General features: G+C 49.8%; 6 protein-coding genes across 6 annotated transcripts; 3 read left to right on the top strand and 3 right to left on the bottom strand.

Moving 5' to 3' along the window:
- Positions 1–1,390: 1,390 nt before the first annotated feature.
- SETTUDRAFT_136425 (uncharacterized protein) lies at positions 1,391–2,071 on the top strand (the record flags this gene model as incomplete). Its single annotated transcript, XM_008028962.1, has 1 exon — positions 1,391–2,071. The coding sequence occupies one exon, from the start codon at positions 1,391–1,393 to the stop codon at positions 2,030–2,032; it is 642 nt and encodes a 213-aa protein (XP_008027153.1). The 3' UTR covers positions 2,033–2,071.
- A 259-nt stretch (positions 2,072–2,330) lies between these two features.
- SETTUDRAFT_20069 (uncharacterized protein) lies at positions 2,331–3,816 on the bottom strand (the record flags this gene model as incomplete). Its single annotated transcript, XM_008028663.1, has 4 exons — positions 2,331–2,543; positions 2,601–3,615; positions 3,671–3,703; positions 3,752–3,816. The coding sequence occupies 4 exons, from the start codon at positions 3,814–3,816 to the stop codon at positions 2,331–2,333; spliced, it is 1,326 nt and encodes a 441-aa protein (XP_008026854.1).
- A 950-nt stretch (positions 3,817–4,766) lies between these two features.
- On the top strand, positions 4,767–5,963 carry SETTUDRAFT_90445 (uncharacterized protein; the record flags this gene model as incomplete). Its single annotated transcript, XM_008028961.1, has 1 exon — positions 4,767–5,963. One exon carries the CDS (start codon positions 4,767–4,769, stop codon positions 5,961–5,963), a length of 1,197 nt encoding a protein of 398 aa, XP_008027152.1.
- A 275-nt stretch (positions 5,964–6,238) lies between these two features.
- SETTUDRAFT_179244 (uncharacterized protein) lies at positions 6,239–8,646 on the bottom strand (the record flags this gene model as incomplete). Its single annotated transcript, XM_008028960.1, has 4 exons — positions 6,239–7,701; positions 7,748–7,828; positions 7,882–8,516; positions 8,561–8,646. 4 exons carry the CDS (start codon positions 8,644–8,646, stop codon positions 6,239–6,241), a joined length of 2,265 nt encoding a protein of 754 aa, XP_008027151.1.
- A 754-nt stretch (positions 8,647–9,400) lies between these two features.
- SETTUDRAFT_179243 (uncharacterized protein) lies at positions 9,401–10,936 on the top strand (the record flags this gene model as incomplete). Its single annotated transcript, XM_008028959.1, has 4 exons — positions 9,401–9,505; positions 9,624–10,075; positions 10,122–10,215; positions 10,274–10,936. 4 exons carry the CDS (start codon positions 9,401–9,403, stop codon positions 10,934–10,936), a joined length of 1,314 nt encoding a protein of 437 aa, XP_008027150.1.
- A 2,264-nt stretch (positions 10,937–13,200) lies between these two features.
- On the bottom strand, positions 13,201–15,019 carry SETTUDRAFT_136419 (uncharacterized protein; the record flags this gene model as incomplete). Its single annotated transcript, XM_008028958.1, has 5 exons — positions 14,849–15,019; positions 14,299–14,798; positions 13,920–14,239; positions 13,407–13,868; positions 13,201–13,353 (listed from the first exon to the last, which is right to left on the bottom strand). The coding sequence occupies exons 1-5, from the start codon at positions 15,007–15,009 to the stop codon at positions 13,201–13,203; spliced, it is 1,596 nt and encodes a 531-aa protein (XP_008027149.1). The 5' UTR covers positions 15,010–15,019.
- Positions 15,020–18,478: the final 3,459 nt, after the last annotated feature.

Genomic DNA, 18,478 nt, shown 5'->3' with positions numbered 1-18,478 from the left:
CTGAGTCGTGATCTTGCCCATCATGAAGCCAGCTTCGTCGAAGTTGTAGACGTCCTCGTCACAGATGCCGTACTTAGCCTTTGTCTGCTCTACAAGCTCAAACCAGCTCTTGATTAGGACTGGATCTTCACATAGAGCTCTCTGCCTATCGTACGCTCGATTGAAACGCGTCGTAAGACTGTCTGTACGCTTGACAAAGTTGGCTGGCCGCTTCTGCCCAACCTGGCCAGCGCCGCGCGCAGCCAGCAGCTTATCAGCCATATCGCGCACAGCAGCATACGTGGGCGCAAATCCACGTAGATCTAGATCAAGTATATGATCAACTATCACCTCCTCTTCTAGCTTAGTGAGCTTCTTTGAGTTAGGCTGGCAATCGCGTCGAGCAGGTATACCAGCGCGTCGGCGGCGGATTGTTCGTTCAGACACGTTGTAGACAGCAGCAGCGCGACGATTACTTTGTGTTTGATAGAGATTAATAGAAGAAATAGCAAGCTAAATATCTGCTTTATTTAAAGCTAATTAAGTAGCGCTACGTTGAGCCATTGTTCGTTGAGATAGGAGAGGTGCGCAGGTTTGGTGGGGTGCGGCGCTCGCTTACCTGCGGCGCTCGCTTGCCACATACGTTAAGCTATTTAAGTCTTCACTGGGCAACCTACCCAATTGTGTACACCTGACCATGCCGTAACACTCTTTATTCCCCCTGCGCTGCACCCGGGCATATCCCTAGTATGCATGAGTATATCGGCCATTCCAATGCTTGGCACATGGAAAAATAGTCAGTGAAAAAATGACGCATAACGTCATTACATGTAACATAAGGTCCGCGCAGCACACCAAGGTTTTTTGTATTTAAGTGAAACACTCAGGCAAAGTTTCTTTTCGCCGGGCTACAGCTGATGAGCTGTTTCACCTACCTAGTTGACTATTTATACTAATCCAATATTAGCTACGGTGACATGATGAATCTAATGCGTAACAAACAGAGTTAAGTCTTAGGTTACCATCTACATTTTGAATTGCGTAGAAAACGAGCAGGTGGTCAAGTAAGGAATCGCTAGACTAGGTATGCCCATCAGCCGCAGACCCAAAGCGATGTGCAATCTTCTCAAAATCAGCCAGCCAAAACTTACAACGAACAGTTTGCGGCTGATGTTCAGCTGAGCTGCCGACAGCCCGATGCACTTGGTTCTGCAGTGCGCTTACATAATCTGACAGCTGCCTTACCTCCCCACCATCAATTGTGTGGTTGTTGCCTGCTCATATAGCCTGCGAATACTTCAAGCTTAGAACCTACAGTTTAAAAACAACTCTCTGAGTATTATTCAAACACTCCTGGCGCAGCTATACCGAACGCAAGAACCGTAAATTGCCCGTTTGAGCTCTGTTCAGCATGGCTTCCAAACTCCATCTCTACCACACCCCAGGCTCCTGCTCGCTAGCCACACACATCGCACTCAACGCTGCATCCCTCAACTTCGAGGCCACAAATCTCAATGCTGCACGGGGCTTCCCCGAGTCCCAGCTACATCTCAACCCCAAGGGCCGCGTCCCAATCTTGGAAGTGGATGGCGAGTTGATCACCGAAACACCTGCTATTCTTACCACTATATCTGCTCTGTGCCCTGAGAAGAATCTGCTGGGAAAGGGCGTAATAGAGCAGGCAAGAGCTCAAGAGTGGATGGTGTGGCTGTGCGGAACACTGCATGGCCAGGCATTTGGATGCGTATTTCGACCTGCGCGCTTTGTCAAAGATGAAACAATGTATGATGGCGTACGTTCAAAAGGACGAGACCATGTCAAAGAGTGTTTCGAGTATATTGAGAAAAGGCTGGAGGGGAGGAACTGGGCGGTTGGGAACGACTTTACCGCCGTCGATGCGTATCTGCTCGTGTTTTACCTGTGGGGAAACCTACTGAAAATGGAAATGCGGCATAACTACCCCAGCTATGCGGATCTGATGGATAATGTCATAAAACAGGAAGATGTGAAAAAGACCATTGGAATCGAATGCATAAGCCCCCTGAATGAGTGAGTAGATCAAGCAAGGGCGTATGAAATCAGGCAGAGAAAGCATGGAGAATACGAATTGGATGAACAAATTCTTTTCCAGGACTTTGAAATATTTCTGCTTCGCTAAATTTATCCGTCTTGGTCTGATTGGAAAAGTATAGAGCCGTGACCTGCTGCCTACAAATCATTCTCCTTTAACTGACACCAAATCATGGCGTCGTCATGAAATTTTCCCATTTGTCTCGTACCGGGGCTGAGAATGGCAAGGGTTATACGAAAAGTCGTGAGCGCTTTGATGGAGATATGACTTGATGAACGCATCAGAGGTCACTCTCATCAAAGCTGTCATCGTAGTCATCCTCGTCAGATTCTTCAGATTCCGATAGGTTCTCTTCGCCATCAGTAGTATCTGCCGCTTCGTCTGAATCATACATGTTGTGTACAAAACGATTGATTGCATTGCCGTCCATCTTTCGTGCAATGACTAGTTTGCCTTCAATCCTTACGTGCCGTCGTGGAATGAATTGATCCGCCTAGGAAAACAAAATCAGTGAACAGACGCACGTGCTATCTTCAGGATCTTCTCGTACCTCATCTAAGACATCGATAAGATCAAACATCCATGCTGCACCCAACGGGCCGTTTGGCTCTCCCAAGTAATCCGTGATGTCGCAATTGACGAGTTTGTGACAGGGAGGGCCTCGTGCGTTCTGCCAGTGCCCACGATACGTCCAGGTGACTCTCAGAGAAGCTCGGTCCTGCTGAAACTTCTGGAAAATGGTACCGAGAGTATCGACTGCCTCCTCTAAGACGCTCAAACGGATGTTGCGTTGGTACAGAATGATGTGAAGTTTGAAGGCACTGTTCGTCTTGATATCCGTCAAAACGCTGAAGTCTTGTCGCAGCCTTTCTCGGCAGATTTGTGCTGTCTCGCTCAAAGAATGGTTGCATTTGGGTGACAGCTTATGGTCGGGTGGAGGAGTACGGTAGCGATCGACCTTACAGTGAATCGTCAAACTTCGGATCAGGTCCATCATAGGAAGGCCGACATGGAAATCGTCCTTTTCAAACATGGACTTGATGTGATGCGATTCGCATTGCAAGAGATCTGCTTTGTTGAGATGATGATACAACGACACACCCACCTCATGTGCAGTGAGGGCGCCGATATAGTCCGACGACAGATAGTGCGGCACAAGACCATTGTCAAAAAACACTTTTAGATTGCCATCGTTGACATGGAATAGCGACTGGGTAATATCTAGCAGAAGCGGGAAATTCTCAATCGTGTCTGGCATGTCATCGGCGCATGTGAAGGTGTAGTGTTGCCTTAAGTGTAGCCGCCCCATCTGGTGTGGGGATGTTCTGTCGGGATGGAAGTACCATAGATATCCGTAGACCATGTCTCGAATCTCTCGTGATAAGCGTGTTTGCATCTGTCTCGCGAAGTCCTGGTTCCACGCCTTGCAATATGGGATTATGGTGCGCGTGAGGACGGTGTTGTTTAGCCAGTCTTCGTACTGACCATGCAGCATCAAGCGCTTGGTGACAAGGCATCGTTTACGCTCTTCTAGGCGTTCTTCCTCCTTGTCGATCTCTTGTGCGCTATCTGGAATTAGCCAGATTCTGGTGCATTACATGTTTTGGAAGTAAGAGTTACGCTTGTGAGAACTCGGCATCCCTACGCTTTGCCCTAGGTACGAGTCAGCATGGTCCCATAGCAGTGCATTTGTGGCCGGACCGGAGTAGCTTGTCTCGAGCTTTTGCCAGCTCCGTCTTTTTGAGGGCACCAGGAACATTCGGCATGACTGTATCAGCAGCTCGTTGTGGTGCAGATGGCAGAGGAGACGAGGGAAAAGGACGAGGCGATCAAGAGCAGGTGAAGCTGCTTGCAGTTGTGTTTGTTGTCGCACACAGGGCCCAGAGGAGCAGTTGCCTCTCAGAGAAGAGCTATACCGCATTTGGCCGAGGACTTGCACCCATGACGCCAGAGCGCCGCGCAGTCACGTTGCCTCTCAACTGCGGTTCCGGCCAAAAGGAAGGCAGAAAGATGGAATGCGAGGGGCAGAAACAAGAAAGTGCTCTAAAACTGGCTGTCGCTGGCCATTCCATTATTCTTGTTCGCTATCGACAATGATATGCCGTCACTACACCTGTTCTGCATCTGTCTTGTATTCCACCGTCGCTTCGAGCTACCTATTATCATGTTACTGAGCCTTCACTGGGCCTTTTCTGTAGACAGGTTCTGGCCACTCTTATCATCCTGGAAACAAGGCATCACCGAGAGAAGGCAAAGATACAGTTGCAGCGATGCATCAGGTAGGCTAGGATTATGTCACTACCCTGCACGTGCGTGGTGCGCTAAACCTAAAACGGTAGGACAATTGCGTACGTATCTGGCGGGCAATGCCTCCAGAGCTTGACATGGCTTTCTGTATATCCTGTCTTTCAAGCATGACCTTCAGTTTTGGCTCTCATGAATGCATCTCTTGTGTATCCCGATGACATTCCTCGAGCACGATAAGCGCGGCTTTGCTTTCCCCACAGTGTGCACCACCCGGTTGTTGTCGCCCCAGATTTGATCTAGTGCAAGCCCAAACGTCCGAATGGAACCCCGGTTATCCCAATGGGTCTCCAAGAAGCGTAGTGAATAGGGTGTGTTTAGGATGCTCCACAACCCCACATGGCGTACCCGCATATTCAATCTTGAAAATCTAGCCGACGCTCGCGCTCCTCACCCTCCCACCATATCCACCATGCCCGCAGCCATCAACATAATCAAAGCTTCTGTCGGCACAGCCTTCGGCCTGGCTGGTATATATACCGTGTTCGTCTCGCTTCTTACAGTTCCAACACTTCAAGACCATGTCATTTTCTTGCATCGAGTCATCCGTACCTGGGGCCAGGACATCAACATACCCGAGCAATGGGGATTCCTACGCAATCAAGTCACACCTTTCCATCTCAAGACGCCAGATGGCGAGACGCTACATGCATGGCATATACTGCCACTAGAGACATACCGCCGACACCAAACCCAGCTCCGTGCGGAACCGACCGGCCTGTGCACAAACATCCAAGAAAGACTTTCTTTCAAGTTGCTTAAAGAAAATCCTGACTCACAAGTAGTCATCTATCTACACGGTGCTGCGGGTACACTGGGGTCAGGATGGAGACCGCAAAGTTACAGAGCTCTTAGTGCAACTTCCACAAACGTTCACGTGATCGCTATCGACTACCGTGGGTTTGGCACCAGCACAGGATGGCCTTCAGAAGCTGGTTTACTCACAGACGCCCTCGCTTTGGTCGACTTTGCGACCAAAACTGCGGGCATACCCACAGAGAGGATAGCTGTATTTGCTCAGTCGATGGGAACTGCTGTAGCAATATCGCTCACGCACCACTTGGCGCTGAAGTCTCCCCCAGTGACTCTCGCGGGGGTTATACTCGTCGCGCCATTTGCCGATGTAGAGTCGCTTACAAAGACTTATAAAGTCGTTCGCACCATTCCGCTCCTCTCTCCTCTCGCACCGTTCCCTCCAGTCATGAGACTTCTCCATAGCTTCATCAGAACGAAGTTCCCTTCTAAAGAAAAGCTTGCCTCTCTCATCCACCATCTCGATAGCGCTGAATCGAAGAGCAACCAGTGTATGTATGATATCACGCTCATACACGCTGAGGACGATTTTGATATACCGTGGAGCCACTCAGACGTCTTGTTTTGGCATGCAGTCAACGCAACGCTTGAGTCGCCTTCCTACCTTACGTTTAAAGACCTAGAAAAGATCAAGGCCAAAGATAAGACGCCACTTGGTGCAGGGGGTTGGGAGTCGGAATGGAAAGGGAAGAGGGGGATCATACGAGAGCAAGTCGTCAAACATGGTTCGCATGATCTTATTATGAGCTATCCGGTTGTCAGCCTTGCCATCTCAAGAGTCTTTCACCGCGAATAATTCTAAAATAATCGACTGCCGCAAACCGGTCGCTTACGAGAGAACAAGATATGCAAACCAAAAATCAGTTCAATATTTCAGAGTGATAGCAGAACGCGACCGCAAACTGGAAACTAAAACCTAGTCAACATTCATAATTGGCTTACAGAAAAGCCTGTCCAACAAGCACATTGGGCCGGAGTCATCTCTTTAGAATCCTCAGGAAAAAATTCGTTACACTCTGATGGAATGACAATATCGCATTGAGTTGTGTTGCTATTACTTTAAACTTATAATCACGCCGTCTGCTCCCTCTCTTTATACGTCACTCGTGCCCACTCGTAAAACGGAATGGGTGGTTCAACCTCCTTACCTGTCAAATATTTCCTCCAATTTTCTGATACATGTTTGCGCATATACACAACCCTATATGCGATATGCCATCGCGTTGGCAGATCGAATGTGTATTGCAGCTCTTCCAACGTACGCATCCTTGTTTCAGGAACGAAAAGGTACACCAATACAAATGCCACCAAGTTTAAGCCTGCAAAAATAGAAAACGCACTCGTCGCGCCAATTTCGTGGAGCACAAAAGGGAATACAAGGACGAGAATGCCGGCACCAAGCAAATTGACAGCAACTGACACGGCCATACCAGCTTCCCTGGATACCAGTGGAAATACTTCTGCACATATGGAAAACGGAGAGGTTCCTGCTGTGGGTGCGTAAAATGCGACAAAAATAACAGCAAAGACACTGACCATAGGTACGCGGACAGACTGGTCGTGTAACTTGAACAGGAATGCAAAGACCAGCATTGACCAAGCCATGTTTGGTAGACCCAGACAAAGTAGATTCGAGCGCCCTAGCCTATCGGAAAGCGAATAAGCCGGAAGGCCGAATATATAATTCGCAGCACCGAATGCCAGGCCGATGATTGCTGCTGTCTTATCGCTGTTGGCTTCGATGGAGTTTTTCCAGACTATCGTTCCGAGGACGGCGATGGTGTTTACGCCTGTGAATTGTTGAGTTATCATGGATATAGAGGCGCACAACAAGGCTCGGCGGCATCTCCTATTTTGCCACAATTCCATCAATCTCTTGTAGTATCCTGTTACGCCAATATGGTATGAGTAAGGATTGTCTTTCTTCTTCGCTTGATGGATCCCCCTCGCCAAATCCATACTTGAAATATCGCTCCACCTTCTTCCGACATCTGCAGGCTCCGTATCGCTGTTCGGAAAATTCCTATGTGGATGTGTCAGGGGCGAAGGCCTGGCCCTTGATGGGTTGTCTGCATCTGTGATGTCCATTTCGCCATCATGAGAGTGTCGGATAGATCGATCGGGTGATCCAGAAGACTGCGTTCCGAGAACTCCAAGCTGCGGGTCGTTTGAGGTTGACATAGGCATTTGCCTAGCTAGACTTTCGACGTCATTTCCCACGCGTTCGGCCAACTTACCATATTCGTTGGCACGACCCTTGAGCATGCGGCTTTCAAAGTCGAGTTGGGCATGCGCGTACATAAAATCACGGCTAGCCAGTAGAGGTGTGGTCTGTACCTGCTCAAAGGCCTCCAGAGCTTTCCTATATCTGCCGTGCTTCATGAGGTATCGTGGAGACTCAGGCATCAGATAAATCATGACGAGCAGCGGTATCGTCGGGATGAGAACAGTGTTTGTCAAGATACGCCATGCAGTGCCGGCATTCTTGACATAAATGACGACCAACAGGTTTGCAAGGAAACCAAGGAAGATGCCTGCATGATTAGTATTTTGGTTCACAGAGACAGCTGCACAACCCACCTGCCGCATCAGCTAGCTGCCAATTTGCCAGGATTGCTCCGCGAATATGCTCTGGTGTGAGCTCAGCCGAATATATTGGAACTGGAAAGATTCAGGACACGGCTATCAAGAGAAGAAGAATTATGGTCACTTACTAATAGATGCTTTCGCACCCAAAGCTACTCCATTGATTGCTCGACAGGCTGCGAGCTGACCTACATTGTGCGTGACGGATGAACCAATAGTCGAGGCTACTGTAATGGCACATGACAGCATGACACTGCCACGCCTCCCTAGAAAGTTTTCTTGCAGGGGATCTGCAATAAGAGTCCCGAACAGCCCGGCAGAAAGTAGGGGCATTGCATTGAGCATGCCAAAAGTCCACAAATCAGATGATGGGCAGTGATCTCCCTTTTCAATGCAGAGCCCGAACTCTTGTGGCATACCATAGGCCGTGCCGTTGTTGACACTTTGTGTCCACCCTTGAATCATTCCTCCAAGGCTAGCCGTCATAATGGTCGCACGGAAGAACTTGGACTGCTTCCAAAACCCAGACTTCTTGTCCTTTTCCTTTTCTAGTAGTAGCTTTTCTGGGTCTGTAAGCTCGTTCCCGTATCTGCTTATAGTCTCGTGCTTGTCTCGAGCTAATCGCGCACCGAACCTGAGCAGTTCGTATCGGTCTTTGAGATCTGCTTGAACAGCAAACTGCCAAACATATTCTTCCAACTCTGTACGCTCGGTTCCAGCATCTGTTCCCGTATCATCAAAGGTCAGGAATGGGTTGTCAATGCTGCGGCAGAGTCAGCTTCGTGCCTATTCTACCGTATTTCTTACCCACGTTTGTCTTGCACCTGTCGAGCCAGCGTGATTGACTGCGAGTTTGCGACTAGCAACCTTACTCCCCCTTCTTCTTTCATCATCACTGTTTTTCTGACCCACTAATGATGTTTCGATTTTCAAGATACGGTTTCGCGCCCCTCGCGCCGTCAACTATGGCCAAATCCAGACTTTTATGTGTTGCTGCAACAGAGGTTTACACCGCAAGGCAGACGGCATTATTCAGCAGAGAAATTTCTCGGGCGAGGCAGACAGCACTGTAAGCACACCTGTTACCACACCTTTTACATTACCATGCAAGAGGTGGCTGAGTGAAGCCTATGACACGTCGTAGCTACGCTGCTGTCATTTCATTGGTTGCCTTTCTTTTTTTCGGCTTGATAATATATTTGACTTGTCCCGATTCCACAACATGGAGCGCGCATGATGACCCGATTGAGAAGCGCCTCCATACCCCGCATCACGCTTCAATGTGAGTCATTGCATCACTGTGCATTACTCTTACAAGTTGTGAGGCTCCGCGGACCACCCGCTATGTAAAGGCTGAGCTTTTGCCTGATTTTTAAGCCAGTGAGCACCACCCAACCACCCTCCCTGTCTCTGTCGCTCGGACAACTGTCACGCCTACGCTAACACACGTGAGAGGCAACTAATTGACCTGCCAGGCTGCTGCCACAGCTTTCCCACTTACTCTGAGGGCCTGCAAAAAAAATGACGGTCATGCTTCATCGTTTTTACACAGCTCTGTCTAAAGAACCACCAATACACGGCAACAGGCGTCGACAACTCTGCTTCACACAGCAACACACGCGGTACTAGCCACTCTGCGGTCCCTGAATGCCTTCAGCGCGTATTTTGGTTATTCACGACGACACGTTTCACGCGCGGTTCCCGACCCGCCCGCAAGCTTGCATTTCTCACCAATATGAAGTCTTGACACACGTATGTTATCCACTCAGTCGAAAAAGCTGTTCTTTGATGTTAATATCTACCAGGCGCGATATCACTGTGAAATTCAGTAGCAAAAATCGAAATTCGCGTTCACTACACTCTTCGACAGGTCTACAACAAGTGTAAAACCGGCATCAAAATGGCCGAACTAGTATCTAGCATTATCACCATTGCGACACTGGGTCTTGCAGCGATCAAAGAATGCGCCAGCTACATTGAAGCAGTGCGAACAGTCGATAAATTGGTAGATCGGCTTCTCGAGAAAATTACAAATCTCCACGAGATGGTACGCCATGTCAATCTGACACATCACAAGGCGGAAGCAGATGAGAGTAGTGAGTCGTCGAAATTAGTGCGCGATAAGATCATCCTATGTAGACAGCGTCTACGCCAAATCAAACCTAGAATCGTCGACCTTGCGTCTCTTAATTCAGAGACATTGATGGAAAAGACGATATTGAAACGGAATTTCGACCAAGTAACAAGAGACATCGAATTTGCAGTACAGGATATCAATAATTACATGGCAGATATCAACACACTGTTCAACTGCTGGAGACTGTAAGCTCAAAAGTAGTCTCTCATTGACATCACTGATATGCACCAGTGAGTTGGCACATTCCGCTCGTCGCCATTCCGAGATATCACGTCTTCACGCCCCAAGCGCATCTCATCGACGTGCCTCAGAATCTATGAGACCAGTAAGTTGATATTTCGCTCGCCCATGTTTAGCAAGAAGCTGCTCACCATGGCAAATAGCAATCAAATCCATTTGAGCTTCGAGGCCCATTATCCTCTAGTGCTAGCGTCGAGTCAAACCATGAACTACATACATTAGTCCGTACACAGTCTGCCGCGAGGTCTGACTTCCATTCACCTCCCTCAACATTTTCTCAGTCGCCACTTGACGACACTGAGAGTGTCTCATCAGCGCCAAGCTCCGCTCCACCAAAAGATGAGGAAGAGTGGAAGTACTTTCACTCTAAGATTCTCAAATGCATAGATGATGAATTTCTCGTTGATGAGATTCGTTCGATGCTTGAACACGCTCCGGATGCCGTCGCACTTGCGAACATTCCTGGAAAATGTCAAAGAGTACCTTTACATATAGCTGCCCAACGCGGATTTCGTCGAGTAGCATGCGTATTGCTTGAATTTGATGCAGACATCAATGCCAAAGACACTGAGCCGTCTAGTGTGCTTGACCACGCGCTCGCGAACAGGCAAACAGACTTTGTGGCATTCTTGTTAGAGCATCACGTCGATGAAACAGGTATACTCGAACGCAACATACCAGCCCTCAGACAAGCAAAAAGCACTATAAAACTTCAAACCGATCAAGTTGCGCGCAGAAGCAGTGTACCAGTAAGGAACGAAGGCTGCAAATTCAGCTTCATCAGACGAAGAAAGCATTCCACATGAGAGATTCAGCCTGGGAGCACATGGTAGCCTCCCTGACAAAGTTGTGAAACTCATAGCATAATCCTAATAAGCAAACGTAATATCAAGAGGCAATAAGGTGGGCTGTGTAGGGCGCCTTGTGTCAAGCTAGGGTCCATTTTCGACTGGTGGCTAAGCCCCCACGCTCGGAGTCCGAGTAGGTATCACCGTGGCGGCCCCGCGCCTCCACCATATCTTCGTCGCGGTATACATCTGATGTAAGCTAGACTGATATGACAAGTGGGTCTGGTAGCCTTGGAACGACTGCAACAGGGGTTCAGTGGGTATGTAATTTCGAGGAGAGCGACGTCGCTGACACTGTTCAGATTGTTCGGCCCCATCGCCTTGTGGAGGGACGAAATAACCGGAGAAGATTTGGATAAGTCGCTTTATCACGTGCATGATTGGTGTCACTGCGCGATTTAGTCACATGCTACGTCGATGCTCAATTTATTTCCCACATGATTGTTTCCATGTGTGCTAAACTGTGCGAGCACATGCGTATAATGGGTATACCAACTTGATACCAGCCTCTTTCCACTTCATACCAGGTAGATGTATAACTATAGGCCAGCGAAAAAAATGCAGCACATGCACTGCATAATGCCACAAGCCAGTCTCACCGACGCTTCACCCAAGCCCCCTCTTCAGTACAAAGTATTCGGTTAAACTAACCATTCCCACACCCACACTCCGTAATGCACTGGCTACATTCGCTATTTGTGGCTGAATAACGAATTAAACTAAGATTATTTTTTGATTTTTTTTTCGTAAATCTAATATGCGTGTTACATCTAAAACAAATATATTGAGAAAGTTAAACGGGCTCTTGTTCCATGGCAGGTTCACATGTAACAAGGAATCATCTTATAGCAAACAAAGTAACCCCTGAAAATTACCGTATTTCACAAAAGTTTTCCCTGAAAAACACAAATAAAATAGTTAGGCGTTGTATAACACAATCAGGTACTTTGACAGACAGCCCCGTGAACCAAAGTAGCCACGGCTAACAAGGCATGCATTCAGACCGCTTGCAAGTTTCCCACACACAGCAGGATCAGCCATGGCGTCGCGGGTTAGACCTCATTTGACGCCCTCATCTACACCATCTATAGGATAAATGAGGATGTTAGGGTTTGGCACTGCGTGTGGAGATGCGGATGCAGTGTTGGGAAGAGCAAATGTAAGTGCTGGAGCGAGGATGGTGAAGTGGTTCATTTTCATAGGGCGGGGTTGCACTTCTGATATGTGAGTCGAAATCTCGGATGAAATGGGGGTTTTTCAAATTGCGGAAACTGGAATAAAAGTGTTCTCTGAGTCGCTTTCATGTTTACCTCTTGGTTATTCATAAACAGGCATTTAGCAGTAGTTGTTCTACTTCATGGCTTCTCCGCACTGAGCGCTTGAACGCATCACTGGATCTTGAGAGTGCGTAACCGCGATCAAGTGAGACTGAGGACAGCAGGGTTAATATTGATTCGGAGATGAATGAATATACTTGTTGCATGGTATCCAAGCTAATGAACATGCATACGGCCTCCTGACTCCTCTCTACATACAAAGCATACGAATGCATGTAACACCCCGTCGTACTATTCTCCCAACTGGTACGTAGCCCTTTCACACCTTGCTTCATTCACCTTTTAAGCAGTCTGATACATAACCCCATTGGTAATCACGTAGATGAGTTTCACATTATGTGAAGCGTGCTGGGTATTGGTCATGTGTGCATCGGGTTACATGGGCTAGGCTAGGCTCGGCTTGTCTGAGTCGTGGTTATTACTTGTTCTGGGTAGATTGGTTGGGTGCAAGGTTGCGAACGGGAGCTAGGCTGCAGCGGAATGGGCAGTGGGGGTAAATACGAGGATGTGGGTTGCAATGTGGGGTTTTCTTGGTGATTGGGACGGAAGGTAACGGGGAGGCTATATGTCGTTCTACGAGTCATGACTAAGAGGGTTTTTGCGGATGCTTTGGGGCTTGAGCATTGGGTGCAGGTAAATAAAAGATTGGGGAAAAGCAATGTTAATGGTGTCAAGGTAACCATCAGATAGCCTTCACTCGTGACTTGAACGCGGCTGTCACGTGAGCACGAGACGTTATGTGCACGGCTAAGAGCAAAAGCGAATCACCAAAATAATGAATTTTAATCAAAGCTATCGAAGCTTTGGAAAGCTCAACTACCCTGATTGCCAAATTTACTCTCATAATCACACAACAACAGTACTGTGTGGCGAAAGCCACCACGCTTAAACACGAGTCTGCTCAACATGTGGGGTCTTCTCGGAGCCGATGTTGTCGAGGTGCTCATCGTGGACGCCCTTCTCAATGGCGTGCATGTCGACGTGAGGAACGGCATCGTCGCCATCGAAGATACGCGAGATCTCCTCGAGAGTGGGACCCTGGGAGACATTGTTAGCAACTGTTTTGTGAGGCAAAAGACATGTATACATACCTTGGTTTCGGGATAGACAAAGTAGACAAAGACGAGTTCGACGAAGATCCAAAGAGTGTAGAAGAGGGCCAAGTTCCAGTGCTTGGGAAGGTTGTCCCACGCGACGGGGTTGGTCTGACCGCCCATGGCGAGAATAGCCTGAACAGTGATGTTCATGATCATGAGACCCTTGGCACGAAGGGCATATGGCAGAATCTCGAGAGCGTAGGCAACGAGCAAACCGGACCAGGCAAAGGCATAGAAGACACCAAAGAGCCACACAAAGGGAATCTGTGCGTATCCGGCACCCTTGTTCGTCTCGTTTGAGTTTTCGTAGATGGCGCAAGTGATAGTCCAGCAAATGAAGGAAACCATCATTCCCGAGGTGGCACCCAAGAAGAGCGGACGACGCCCGACCTTGTCGATCAAAGTAGCTGCGTATGTGGATACCAAGAGGGCCAAGATACGTTCACCGCCGGTGAGCTAAGTAGTGAATTAGCAAAGATCTTTGAGCAAATCAGCAAGTGAACTTACACCCATCTTCTGGTTCTGACTGTCGATTCCAGCACCCTCGTAGACCAAGTTGATGTAGTTGGAGAAGAGCGCGTTGCCAGAGTACTGAGAGATGATACCGAGCGAAATGAGAATGGCCAACCTCCATCGGTTACCCTTGGTCCTCAAGAAGTCGATGTAGCTAGAGTTGCTGTTGGCGTCGGCTTCCATTCGGATGGCCTCCCTCATCTCAGTGTATTCAAAGTTGACAGTGGCGTTTTCTCGGTCACCCTCGGCATGGTAGTATGCAAGAATGTCCAAGGCCTCCTCGTAGCGTTCCTTGGAAATCAACCAACGTGGACCTAGATTGCATGTTAGTCGCATGTTCAGATAGTGATTTGCGTTTTGAGATATCACTTACTCTCTGGAACCCACCAGATGAATGCCAGCTGGAGTGCAGATGGCAGACCCTGGAGGAGAGTAATGGACCTCCAAGACCAGTTGTTGTCGGCTTGCGATGTACCCCATGCAATCCACGCGACGAAGAGTGCACCCAAGTTCCAGAGACAGTTGTAGACAGCCGTGAAGATACCGCGATGTTGAGGGTGGCAAATTTCAGTGAGAAGAATAGGCGAGCACATCTGAGCGAACGAGTTACCGAATCCGAGAACGAAACGACCGCCCATGTAGATCTGCCAGTTGGTGGAGAAGGTCGAGATGAGAGCACCCGCAATCATAATGGTGCAGCCGACAGCGATTGGGAGTTTACGTCCAGTCCATTGGGTCAAGAACGGGACGAGGAAGAAACTGGCAATTGAACCAATGTTGTACATGTTGTTCATTATACCGAGCCGGTTTCCCTTTGGGTCGTCAAAGTATTCGGTCCAGCGGATCATCTGCTGCGATGAGTTCATCATCATACTGAGGGCTTGGTTAGCAAAAGCACGCTCGAAAGAGGCGAAGAGACTTACCCATCGTAACCGGTAGTAGCAGAGGCAATGCAGAGAACTGAGCTGTGCCAGAAGAGTTTACGCATGTTTGGGTGCTTGTACCAGACAACCTTCTCGAACTCAGGCACATCATCGCGGGCAGCACTGTTGCCCTTTGGCGCGCCCACTCCCATACCGACCATGTTGGGCAAAAGACAAGTTGAAACTCAGGAACAAGAGGAGCCGAACACAACGAAGGTGAGTCGTGCACCGAGTATGCTGGTGGCCGTGGGGATCGATGGTCATCATTGCCCGGCGACCAGTACTTATATCTGACCCGCCATTACCAGATGAGAGGCGAGGCCGCGAGTGGAGCCCACGCAGGCAGTATGACTATCCCTGACGGTTCGACGGACATGGATGCCGCGTTATGCAGGAAGTCTGCTCAACCGCAGATGTGGAGAGGGCCAGTAAGATGATACCAAGAAAACTCGATTAAGCCACCCGTTGGCACGAGGCCCGCAGCGCCGTAGGCGAGGCGTGCAACTTGTTCTTGTCAAAGCTAATTATTGATTTGGTGCTAGTGTCTCGAATGTCCCCTGTAGACTGGAGTGGCCCCATGGGGTGTCCGAAAGCGTTCAAGAAGCCCACAAGGTGCAGGGGTGTTTGCAAACATTCGAGCACCGCGAGACCCAAGAGGGGCACCAAGCCACACTTGGCCCTTGTTCAGAGCTTGCCTTGATCCAACGGTTGACAAGCAGTGGTGGTGGAGGAGGAGGAGGAGTCTTGCATCTGCAGCCCGATCCTAGATGTACGGACGAGGCAGCATGGGCGAGGGCTGGAGGCTTGGAGACGGCAAAAGACGGTGTGGTCGCTAAGTAGCCCTTGAGGATTGGAAAGTTTGCCTCAGCAATGCGTGTGGGGAGGCTTGCCACCAGATCACAGTGGACATCTTGCCCCGTCGTGCTCACGCTCAAGTTCCGCCGAGGCAGCTGTGCCAAGACATGAGGCTTGTCGTGCCGCCAGTGCTGGCAAAGAGGTTCTGGCGAGTCGAAACGGCCATCACAACAAGCGACTCGTCCCGCGGATATTTCTCCTTGGCATCCGATCAAGTCCTCTGAGGTGGTGCTCAGTTGCAGGTCGACCAACCACGAGCCCGTTCTGCGACAAGTCCCATTTCTCTACGCAGTCACAAGCTGCCAAGATGGATAAATGGACCTGCACCCCGACGGCGGGACCTGGGGGGTGCTCGGAGATGCATGGCCAGTAGGCGCCATGGCCAGAGAATCGATGCCCATCTTCCCGACTTGGGCGTCCGAGGAGCGTGCACAATGAGTTTCTGGTTTCTGGCTTCTGGCTTCTGGACACGCCATCGCGTGCTGTCGAGGCTGCGGTGCCTCTGTTCAGCCGGCGTGGCACAAAGCTTGCGGGCGTCAGACAGGCTCGGCCAAGAGCAGAGTCTCGGATGGCGTCTGCTCGTCGTCAAAGATGCCGGCAGGCAGGTGTGCATAGATTAGGACAAGCCTGAACCCAGGCGCCGAGGTGCTGGATTGCAATTAATTGCGTCGTGGGGAAGCGAGCGCTGATGGTGGGGCACGAACACTTTACTCCTTCGCTAACTGCCGCATGCCCGGCCCTCCGCTGGGCTGCTAGCGGCACGCTCTCCAGCTCTATCTTGACGTCCATGGACGGTCGTGTTGCTTTGGATGCCAGATGCACCGTCTCAGAAACCACGCCGGCACGAAGCTATCGCGCCCAAGAGATCCCCGTGCTTGACCGGCTGTACCCTCTCTGCCAATTCCCGCTAACTCTTGGACGACCTTGGCTCCAACCAGGCTTTGCACCAGCGGGGCCGGCGCCTCTGTGAGGGAGGGCGGCCTGCTGATTTAACCGGGCAAGATTGTCTTGTCGTCTTGGTACCGTCAGGCGCCAAGTATGCCTCCCGTATCGGCGGCGGACGCTGACCCGCACACGCGGGACGTCCTGGTCGAGCGCCAACTGTCATTTCACCATGTACCAAACAGCCTTGTCGTCCAAAGCCCGCCTGGGCCTTCCATGCAGCAGCTTCTCTTCTGCAACTACAGGCTGTCTGCAGAAGCACTGGCACTGTACACCATCCGTGTCTCATCGCACATATCCAACGGCTCTCCACCGTCGCCTTGGACCTATCCTTCCCCCAAGGGAGCAGCGTAGTGGTGACGAACTCGACTGACTTTTGCAGTCTTGGTATCTGACACGCTACGAATAGGCCCCTTTGGCGTGTGGGAACCAAGGCGGAAACCGGCAGTCTTCTCTCTAGCCAGTCTATCGCCACCTTCAGAATACACATATCCGTTTCGAGGGCACGTAAACATGATGGGTATAGGCACACCACGAACCTCAGGCTTATCCAAAGGATAGCCGCGATCCACGTGTAGCGCATGGCGCAATGCGGTGTGGCACCATGGCCATTTCGAGATCTTGTCTCACAAGTGGGGCTTGTTAAGCTTCTGGAGCCCTTGGTATTGAAACATGTCACGCCTGAGCCTTGCTTCTCCGTTGCTACATGGGCCCAGAACCGCCTCGCCAGGGCTGGCGTTGGTATTCATGACGGGACACCTCTCCGCCGGATAGCAATCCGTCCATGAAAGTGTCCAGGGTGAGGCCTGTGGCGTAAGGTCAGTTCTGGGACAGCATTTATCAGGCCACAAGGTCTAGCGTGTGTGGGCTTTTAGCATTCAAAGTGCATGTGATACTGCTGGGCAGCTTAATCCCGAGTCCTTTACATAGGCACGTGTGCGAGTACTGGCGGCTAGGTTGGGTCGTTTTCTGGAGAGTGCTGAGCTACACCTGACGATTCTGGCCCAATGGGAGGCGACTTCATCTTGGTGTGTAGAAGCAAGTGAGCGATCAGCCGCTACACCCATCCATGTGGGTAAGATCCAGGAACGCTTAAATGACCAGGGCTCAATCGGTCCTAAGGCCACCATGTGTGCTTCGAGAAACGGATAGGATGCAGCCGAGTAGACAATCGCTTGGCGCTACTGTAATCAAATTGCACTACTATATTCTCAGACTTGGTTCTCGGTATGAAACGCAAGTACACGTAGCTGTTCTCTATCCCAGAGTAACTATGTTTTTGGTGCTCATCTTCCAGTACCAATCATGAGTGCATATGCAATCATGAGCTTGGTTTCTGAACATCGGTCAACGCAAATCTCTTGCAGTCAACATATATAGCGTGGCAAATATCCACAGAATCCAACATATGCTAATCCAGACCCGCCAGCACACAACTTCGAGTTTTCTGGAAACCGCTAGGAAAGCACGCTATCTAGGAGAACCGACCACGAGGAATCGACTAACAGCACTTTTAACACCTGCAGCTAAGGCGCTAGCGCGCAGTAGGGAGAAGAAGGAGGCCTTCCTTCGTTATCTCACGCCTGTGAGAATTTTCTCACAGAGCTTGGGCTCTAATGCCAAGACTAGAGGGGCCAATAGGAACGCAGGAGCTCATTGAAGCTCAAATTCAGCAAGAAACACAGACATATCAAAACAATAAAAATAGCAAAAAAAGACTAGCCTCAAAGGACCTTAGAGGCACAAGCAAACGACTAATGGATAATAATACCAGAAATCGAGATGGCTAAGGAGGCCTCTACGCCGTCGCCTAACAGGCAACCAGAAGAACCG

This window comes from Exserohilum turcica, assembly GCF_000359705.1.
Source record: "Exserohilum turcica Et28A unplaced genomic scaffold SETTUscaffold_3, whole genome shotgun sequence".
NCBI lineage: Eukaryota > Fungi > Ascomycota > Dothideomycetes > Pleosporales > Pleosporaceae > Exserohilum > Exserohilum turcicum.
The sequence above is the reverse complement of the archived record's forward strand: the minus strand, read 5'-3'. Positions and strand labels throughout refer to the sequence as shown.